At 44.8% G+C, this 8,874-nt stretch overlaps 2 protein-coding genes across 4 annotated transcripts; both read right to left on the reverse strand.

Annotated features, from left to right (window-relative positions):
• Positions 1-923: 923 nt before the first annotated feature.
• On the reverse strand, positions 924-3,162 carry LOC112282400 (shikimate O-hydroxycinnamoyltransferase). The gene is made up of 2 exons (XM_024519937.3): positions 2,506-3,162; positions 924-2,239 (listed from the first exon to the last, which is right to left on the reverse strand). The coding sequence occupies exons 1-2, from the start codon at positions 2,905-2,907 to the stop codon at positions 1,337-1,339; spliced, it is 1,305 nt and encodes a 434-aa protein (XP_024375705.1). The 5' UTR covers positions 2,908-3,162; the 3' UTR covers positions 924-1,336.
• A 745-nt stretch (positions 3,163-3,907) lies between these two features.
• LOC112282398 (ribonucleoside-diphosphate reductase large subunit) lies at positions 3,908-8,171 on the reverse strand. Of its 3 annotated transcripts, none has more exons than XM_090250346.1 (10): positions 7,982-8,171; positions 7,391-7,792; positions 7,103-7,252; positions 6,723-6,986; positions 6,136-6,624; positions 5,703-5,795; positions 5,361-5,597; positions 4,767-5,254; positions 4,302-4,683; positions 3,908-4,189 (listed from the first exon to the last, which is right to left on the reverse strand). In XM_090250346.1, the coding sequence occupies exons 2-10, from the start codon at positions 7,616-7,618 to the stop codon at positions 4,079-4,081; spliced, it is 2,442 nt and encodes an 813-aa protein (XP_090106472.1). In that variant the 5' UTR covers positions 7,619-7,792; positions 7,982-8,171; the 3' UTR covers positions 3,908-4,078. The 3 variants fall into 3 exon arrangements, with proteins under 3 accessions (XP_090106472.1, XP_024375701.1, XP_024375703.1); XM_024519933.3 differs by having other exon boundaries at positions 3,908-4,204; XM_024519935.2 differs by lacking the exon at positions 7,982-8,171 and having other exon boundaries at positions 7,391-7,979.
• Between the last annotated feature and the right edge of the window lie 703 nt (positions 8,172-8,874).

The following is an 8,874-nucleotide window of genomic DNA, read 5'->3' on the forward strand; positions in this document are numbered from 1 at the left end:
GTCATCTTAGTAGAAGGGCTGCTGACTTTGGTTGGCATGAAAGAGCAGTTGTTGTCCTCAATCTTTACAACAAGGCTGTCACTAGTTTCAATCAATGCAAATTGATAATCATTGACTACGGTTGGCGCTTTAAGCAAATCTATTCTATCTTGCACCATAACGATGTTGTAGGAAAGGTAACAAAAAATTAGCAAAAAATTGAGAAGAATTTAGTAAAATTATGGATTAAAATTAAAAGATGGAGAATGTGATATATTATTTTGAATGAGCAAAAGCAAGGAAGAAAGGCAGAAGAATCCAATTTGAACATGATGGATTAGTTATAATCAAACATTTTAATTTTCATGGCCGCTTCAATACAATTAAATTTATATGTTGGATAGAATTTCATCCAATTTTGAAGCATTTACATGTGCCATTCTTCTCAATTTTGAAAGAATTGGATTCTTGAATTTGTAATCCACCATCAATTGGAATTAAGTAGGCTTATATATCTATAATGGGTGGTAGAAAATGTTCAACTAATTCATTTTTATAAATTATATTTTTGGACCAATTTGTATCAAATTAGTTCTATTCCTCCTCATTTGGATTTTGCTACAAGGGGGAAATTTTTTCCACTTTTCCACCTACTGGGTATCTTCTAAAATGCTTCAGTTGTCAGAAATGGATGATCTACCTTATATATTTGGTAGATAAATAATATATATATATATATATATATATAGAAACAATTTGACTAGGTTACGGGTATATTAAAATATTTCAGTGTAGCAATTCGGCGTTTCTCTTCATCCAGTAAGAGGCATCAGCTGGGTCCCTATTCCGATAAGTCCATAATTCCATGTCCTCCACTTGATAAAATACACAATACGGTGGTACACAAGGACGAAATAAGTAGCTACCATATGATGAGAGGTAGCTGGACCAAATAAGTTGACAATTAAATTCCCTCTTACCTGAAAACATGTCATCGCACTCTTAAAGAGCAGTTGAATTACCAGTTGTTACTATTTCGGCACTGAGGAAAGTGCGATCTCAACACCCGCAACACCTCACTTCCTGATAACTAAATAAACTCCCAAGACCCTAATTTTCTGTAAGCAATTGACAAGAAAGTAGCGTTGACACAACAATCCAAATGCTTTGAGTCCATCAAAAGTGTCAAGCAGTGAAAATAACAGTCGTCAGCGGGTCAGCTCAAAATATTACATTTCCTGCAGAGCTTTCTTGCACCCAGTTGTGCGTTGAGTATAGTGCAGTTTTCTGCAAAACTGCACAATGATTTTTCTGTTTGCATGTCCATATTTCTGCTTCAGGAGAGACTAGTGAAACCCTAATTCGGGACTTCGAAGCAGATGTTTTCGAACTTGGCCATGTCGTCCTCGAACAATGCGAGGATGGCATCAACACTGCCATCTTGAGTGTGAGAAGCGTTGAGGATGATGAGCCCTTCAAAAGGGACGTAGGGAGGGCCGGCATACACAGGCGTGCCCCATCCGAAGTCCAATTTGTAGAGCGGCATCTGTAACCAAGAAGTAAGGCTCAGGTCAGGGCTCAATACCGTGCTCAAGGTTCTGCCATAGGAAGCAGTATTCTGGCGCCGGTGCTCGATGTAGTCGATTGCTGATCGGATGTAATCGTTATCAAGTCTTTTGATGGAAGCGTGTACAACACCTGCAGCGTACGAGAGGGGTTCCTCCGTCACTTGTGACACAAGGGTCCGAGCGCAACTGTGGAAGATAACATTGCCATAGTAATCTTCTGAGATTGAGGGGGTCAGTCGGCGCCTCGCGTCGCAGGCGACGGTAGTCCGTGTCTCGATGTCACTGCTCAATCCACGCGCCTTCGTTATACACCGCCACAAGTGCCCTGTCAGGCTCTCGAAGGTGGAGTAGGTGGGGAAGCCGCGCTCGTCGTTCTCTTTAACGGCTTTCGACTTGATTTTTTGAACCATGTCGAAACTAAAGCGTATTTTCTTTCTTGCGAGAGGACGGTTGTTAAATGTGTCCTTAGCAACAGGCTTAGGCAGGGGCATAACATACTCGATATGGTCGAATGTTGGCATTGGCTGGTCCCTGGGCATCAGAGCTGCACGATCGTGGAGTATGGGCGAGGGCGGGATCCCTTTGCACGCAGACGCCCACGCGTTCATAAATTGGCTCGCCGACGTTCCGTCCGCAACTTGGTGATGCCTTGCTACACCCAACGTCAATCCACCGCACTTGTACTTGGTGACCTAGTCACGATAAACTTCAGGTGTTAGCGCAACCACAAGTTCATCTAACTCTTTCAGAGTTTCAACCCTCGCTAATACGAACTGAACTGCGATTGCGCGGACTAGTCAGTTGGGTATCAGGTAGCGGTTTTTTCGATTCTCCAAATGCAGACACTGAAACTATATTGTCTTCTCCTTATTGGATTGCTACAAACAACCACCGCCCATGGCCCGACTTTGTGGCAGGACAACGCACATCAATTTCAGAGTTGAACAACAATACTCACCTGAACAAGCAGAAGCTCTGGTACACCACGACTAGGAGGTACCATACTTAGAAGCAAAGGCGAGGGATCAAACGGGAAAACATCTTGCAAGCACCCGTCCGCCACCGCTTCCACAAACACTACTCCGTCGTCATTCAGCTCAATGGCAGGTCTGCCTGTCTCGTTAATCACGAGGCGTCCAGCCCACTCTCTGTACTCGGTTAGCACCCGCCCTAGCGCCTCTTCCAACACCTGGACGACGTTGTCAAAGCTGACCCCCTTGCTGGCCTCATATGCATAAATCACTTCGACGTGCACCTTGGGCACCACCACATCCGAACTGCTCAACGGCACCACCTTCGGTACCGCATTGCTCCTATCAGCTGGCTTCACCACCCGCCGAAACCGCCTCTCAATTCTCATTACACCCCAAATCCCCGCCGCTCAGCAGAAAACCTGCAACGTACCTATTCGAAGATCTGTTCAAAACCGACGATGCGCAAACAAACTACAACATTTCAAAAATGCCGACCTCCGATAAACATTAAGAGTGGAAGAGTACACTCATAGCACGGTTTCGACTGCACCGAAAACTAAGCTGACAGTTTTGGTAGGCGCAAATCAGCAGTGACACCATACATGAGATGCATGTGCAACAGTCCGGCATATGCTAACACGGTCCTGATCTCCGAACCACGAAACGTAGTATCGCAATCTTATACAGTGAAGTCGTTCTCTTGATTACGTCGTGGCTTTCAATGAGCCACTGTTCCTTCTTTTGCGTGGCACACCTACTTTGCAGGTCCATCATTTGGACACTGGGTCCGGCTAAATGCACATTCACACCTGCAGTTACGCCGGTTGACAGCATTAGTTTATGACTTCCGGAATGGTACCACCTTGCATAGGGAGGCATCAGTGGATCCAACCTGGGATCTCACGCGGAAAAATCAGCACTGTAGCTCGCCACTGCTTTGTTGAGTTCTGTGGAAGTGCTGCAATAAAGACCCCCTTTGTGCATAGATATATAAGAAAGGTGAGTGATTGTTCGTGAATATGAATGATAGGAAATAAACAAACTTCCATGTGTGTGAGATACTTAGATGTGGGTTGAAGTAAAAAAAATTGAAAGTTACGCATGAAGTTAATTTGAATACAATAGTATTGGTTTTAAGGTGAGAAAGTGAATTGGGTAAAGAATGAAGAGTTAAAGGCCATTATCAAATACAAGCCATTAAAACAGTAACGAAGTGTAAGGATATCGTCAGCACAAGAGATTCGAATAAATTTGGGAAGTTTTAAGATAAAACAATTCTGAGTCATTTCGTATTCGAAACACAAAGTGAAATTTGTCTACGTCACGGATTCAGAAGCGGAATTATTACCATGGAATGATTACACAAAAAAAATAGCTACGGCAGAATTGGATGAAAAGTGGCTGCGTAATTGAATACCACTGAAAATGTACAAGCTAGTGTGGTACGATACACAGGACAGACTATCTTCATAAGTGATGAAGATTCGTCCCTTAACGTTCTTCGCTACCTGCCCAGCAAGGGCATGACTAATAGAAGAGTAGGCTACGATATATTCTCTAACTGCCACATGACATACATTCGTCCTTGTTCTCAAGCGAGCACACCATTTGAGACATCTTTTCCTCCAGATTGTTAGAGACAACTGCGGCAGGCGTTTCTTGCTTACTCTGCATAGGAGTTAACTGTTAAGATTTAGGTACAGTCAGAACAACTAGAAAATGCTAATTCAGGGCGACACTTCACGTGCAATGATGGTGCACAAGAAAAGATAAATCTCACCTTAATACTACTTTGATCCACTGTAAATTTGATTGCGTCTGCGGCAGCTCTCGACCGCAAATAATACATGCCTGTTTTCAAACCCTTCGTCCAGGTGTAGAAGTGAAGAGAAGTAAGCTTTCCAAAGTTAGGCTGGTCCATGTGGATGTTCAGACTTTGACTCTGGTCGATGAACGCTCCTCTCGCGGCGGCCATATCCACAATTGACCGCTGTTTGATTTCCCAGACGGTCCTGTATATCTTCTTTAAGTCATCTGGAATGACGTCGATTTGCTGAATTGAGCCATTGTGATAGATGACTTGGTTTTTCAAGTCGTGCGTCCAAAGGCCCATGTTTGTTAAGTCGTTGAGAAGGTGCTTGTTGACCACCACGAATTCGCCGCTGGCAAACCAGAGGGGGTTAGTTCCTAGATAAATAAGAAAGCTTTTCAGCGAAAATTCAAATGTTGGGCGTGACTTAAGTACCTCAGTACTCGTCTGCTGTAAATGTTCGATGTATACGGCTCGAAGCACTCATTGTTGCCTAAGATTTGACTGGTCGATGCAGTGGGCATTGGTGCCAAGAGTAGAGAATTGCGTACACCGTTATTTAGTATCATTTGTCTCAAGGAATCCCAGTCCCATCGGGTTGAGGGCTTCACGTTCCACATGTCTGGCTGCAGTGCCCCCTTACTAATCGGAGATCCTGCGTATGTCTCGTAAACACCCTCCTCGGCAGCCAGCTCACATGAAGTCTTCAAAGCATGGTAGTAGATAGTTTCAAAAATATCCCTATTCAACTGCTGGGCCTCTTCAGAATCGAATGGCATGCCCAGCAAAATGAAAGCGTCAGCGAGGCCCTGAACTCCGAGCCCAATAGGTCTGTGGCGCATGTTAGATCGCCTTGCTGTTTCTACCGGGTAGTAGTTCACATCGATAATTCTATTGAGGTTGCGAGTTACCAGTGAAGTGATCTGCATTGGAAATAAAGAAAAATGTCAGGCGCAACTCCCTGCAACAATGGAGAACCTAAATAGAACCTCCGAACTCAATGGAATGTACATTTGGAAGTTATGTCACCTCGCCGAGCTTATTGAAATCGAAGAATCGATTCTCGTGGCCATTGCTTCCGATAATCTTTGTAGGATGAGACTCCAGAGAAACTCCTTTCTCTCGAACGAAGCGAGGAAGTGCAAGTGAAGCCAAGTTGCAGACGGCAGTCTCGTCAGGACTTGTAAACTCCACTATTTCGGTACAAAGATTGGAAGACTTGATGGTTCCCAGATTTTGCTGGTTGCTCTTTCTGTTGCAGGCATCCTTCAAACAGTAGGACCAGCAGCGAATGAGCTCTCTACATTCGCAGAGCCTCTATCATGATAACAAAACAGTACAGGTAAGTTAGGCACGTAGACATGTATTTACCTTGAAGAGTATGTACGGGTTTCCCGTTTCTATCTGCGCCTCCAATACTGCAAACCAAAGCTTTTGGGCCTGTACCACTTTCTTTGCCCTCCCCTGCACGCCAGGTGTGATACTGTTAGGGGCAGTATGACCCAAGGCTGATAAGGTTAGTCTCCAATACAGTGCGTCCATGGGAGCCCCGTATTAGCAGAAACCTCTAGAAAGTCGTGAATACAGCGCGGGAGTAGCACGATATATCACAATCTCAACTGTTTAATTCAATCTTCTGGAGTAGAAACCCATTCGTCGAACAGAAACTCAGATCATACTCGTCATCAGGCACTACTTCCAACGTGATTATGCAAGTCCATTCCTATGCTGCACGTCCTATGGACTATAAAACAAAGATCTTATTTACGACGAACTAAAACAGTGACAAAGATGAATAGCTCACCTCTAACTCGTATCGAGCGTAGAGAGTCTCGAATTGTTCACCCCAACAATCCGCGAGTCCTGGCGCTTCATTGGGGCAGAACAGAGACCATGTGCCATTATTTTGGACACGTTGCATGAAAAGGTCGGGGATCCAAAGTCCATAGAACAAATCCCGAGCTCTACTTTCCTCCTTCCCGTGGTTCTTTCGAAGGTCCAACCATTCGAAGATATCTGCATGCCAGGGTTCAAGGTAAATTGCAAACGCACCCTTCCTCTTACCGCCACCCTGGTCAACATACCGGGCAGTGTCATTAAACACCCTCAGCATGGGGATTATACCATTGGAAGTTCCATTGGTGCCCCGGATGTAGCTGCCTGTCGTGCGGATGTTATGGACAGACAGGCCAATGCCACCGGCCGACTTGCTAATTACAGCACACTCCTTCAGGGTATCGTAAATCCCCTCAATACTGTCATTTTTCATGCACAGTAGGAAACAGCTGCTTAGCTGCAACATTCGAACAACCAATTAGTACTCGCATTCACGACTGACCAGGCTTGGTTCAGTGCAAAGAGCGCACGCACAAAAGGAATAGATAGCCGAACCTGCGGCCGGGGAGTCCCTGCGTTGAATAGGGTTGGAGACGCGTGGGTGAACCATCTTTGGGACATCATGTGATATGTCTTTAGGACCGCCTCGATGTTCTCCTTGTGGATACCAACGGATACCCTCATAAGCATGTGTTGAGGCCTTTCCACGACTTTACCGTTAACTTTCAGAAGATAAGATCTCTCTAATGTCTTGAAGCCAAAGTAATCGTAGTCAAAGTCCCTGTCATATATAATCTCGCTGTCCAGGCGCGGGGCATTCTACAAAGACAAGCATAGCGCTGTAAGACAGAGGGCACGCGCAAGAAATGAAGATGAAACGTGGATTGTATCCCAGGAAGGAGAGTTCGTTCTGATATTCAAATCATCAGTCGTACCTTAATGATGATATCGTAAACATCATCAGCAATAAGCGGAGACTTTAATCCGGACCTCTCGTTTACGTGGTAATACATATCCTTCACCGTCTCAGAGAATGATTTCTTCGTATTCTTATGTAGATTCGAGACTGCAATTCTCGCCGCTAGCTGCCATAAGAATTCGTGGAATTCGTTAAGCAACCAAAAAGAGGCTTGAGGCGAATTGTATTGGGCATAATTGCACAAAGAAGTAAAATTTCCGAGCCAACAGACAGACACCAGCCCATCCAGACGTTACGAACTTACAATGGCATAGTCAGGATGGTTCGCAGTCATGGCCGCAGCAGTCTCAGCGGCTAATTCATCAAGCTGACTAGTAGTGACCCCCTTGTAAACTCCCATACAAACTTTCTGCGCAACGAGAACTGGCTCGCAATGCTCGGGATTTAGGCCATAGCTGAGCTTCTTCAGGCGCGCAGTGATCTTGTCGAAATGAACAGCCTCCTGCCTTCCATCTCTCTTAATAACATACATTCTACGGAATGTTCCTCTCTGAAAGCGATTCCACAATTCACCCTGGTCTCCGCCGCCACACACAACCCAAAGCCCCCTTTCCGCACCTGCTGCTCGAATAACCGCACAGGCTGTGCCTTTAACGAAGCGTCCTCAAATCTACTCGGAATTGCCAACGACCCAACTCAACCACAACTGCGGACAACTCCTCAAACTCAGATAGTGATATTGTATGAAAATAAAGAAGGCCTTGTCCTCGAGTTAGGCGAGGGTAAACTCAATGTTTCTGCTCAGTGAATCTATCACTATACAAGTACACAAGAAATTCTGGGTGTAGAGGAGAGTTCAAGCCGGAATGACAGAAGAACGAGGTAACCAACATACCGTTGTCAGAAGCGAAGGCGACAATTTAAAGCAGAGCACCGAGAGCTGTTGGGGGAAGAATCGAGGGTGATTGGAGCGGTAAGGAGCTGGCGGGGTTTAGCAAGCGCGGCCGTGCAAACCCCGTGGATATAACGCGGGACAGGTGCCAGCTATGACTGGAGCTTTGCTTTCCCGCGCTGTAACCAACCCAACGGAGGGAATAAAATGGAGGGAAAACGATTTTATCACGAAGTAGTTTTAGCACCATCGTTTCACGAAACCTGTAACACTCCATTTCCACTCTTCCGTCGCGCTATCTTGGCGATGGTGGATGTAGAGCCGCAACGGCGCTCATCGTCTATGTTGACATTGGCTACGTTCAGCTTTTCATTGAGCTCCTTTTAGGGTCTGAAGCGCCCGCAGCGGACCTAATATTGTTCCGCCCGCGGCAACGGACACTTGGCGCCACCACTGTGACTGGAATGGGACCTCCGGTGTGAACAGAAGCTTTTGGTTTATCCTCAACGGACTGGTGCTGTCGTGAATTTCATCCACGGTGGCTCTATAAGCAGACTCGCAAATTTATCATCCGTTTCTTGGGCATGAGCTTTCATCCATTGCCTCAACTACATCTTCAAAGTTGTCAGCGTTTTGGGTTTGTGTGCTTAACAATTTTCCTGGTTTAGTTGGATTTGTCATTGCTTTTTACAACATTCAATCGCATATTCTTAATATTTTTCGTATTTTTTATTTTATCCAATAATATATATTTATTTATTTATTTATTTATTTATTTATTGCTAAGTATCTATTTGCAAATGTTTGTATAAATTGTTTTACAATTTTACAATGTGAGATACTCAAAAAAGAATAACAAGACTTCTTCTTTGATTAAAAGGAAACGAATTTAAACC

This window comes from Physcomitrium patens, chromosome 5 (genome assembly GCF_059467195.1).
Source record: "Physcomitrium patens ecotype Gransden chromosome 5, ASM5946719v1, whole genome shotgun sequence".
NCBI lineage: Eukaryota > Viridiplantae > Streptophyta > Bryopsida > Funariales > Funariaceae > Physcomitrium > Physcomitrium patens.

Excerpts from the sequence above, each read along its gene's own strand:
- LOC112282400 (XM_024519937.3), bottom strand. The coding sequence starts at position 2,907 with ATGAGAATTGAGAGGCGGTTTCGGCGGGTGGTGAAGCCAGCTGATAGG. Across the intron at positions 2,240-2,505 it reads CAGAGCTTCTGCTTGTTCAG|GTCACCAAGTACAAGTGCGG; the intron begins GTGAGTATTGTT and ends TATCGTGACTAG.
- LOC112282398 (XM_024519933.3), bottom strand. The coding sequence starts at position 7,618 with ATGTATGTTATTAAGAGAGATGGAAGGCAGGAGGCTGTTCATTTCGAC. Across the intron at positions 6,987-7,102 it reads TTTACGATATCATCATTAAG|AATGCCCCGCGCCTGGACAG; the intron begins GTACGACTGATG and ends TTGTCTTTGTAG. Across the intron at positions 4,205-4,301 it reads TGGATCAAAGTAGTATTAAG|TTAACTCCTATGCAGAGTAA; the intron begins GTGAGATTTATC and ends AAATCTTAACAG.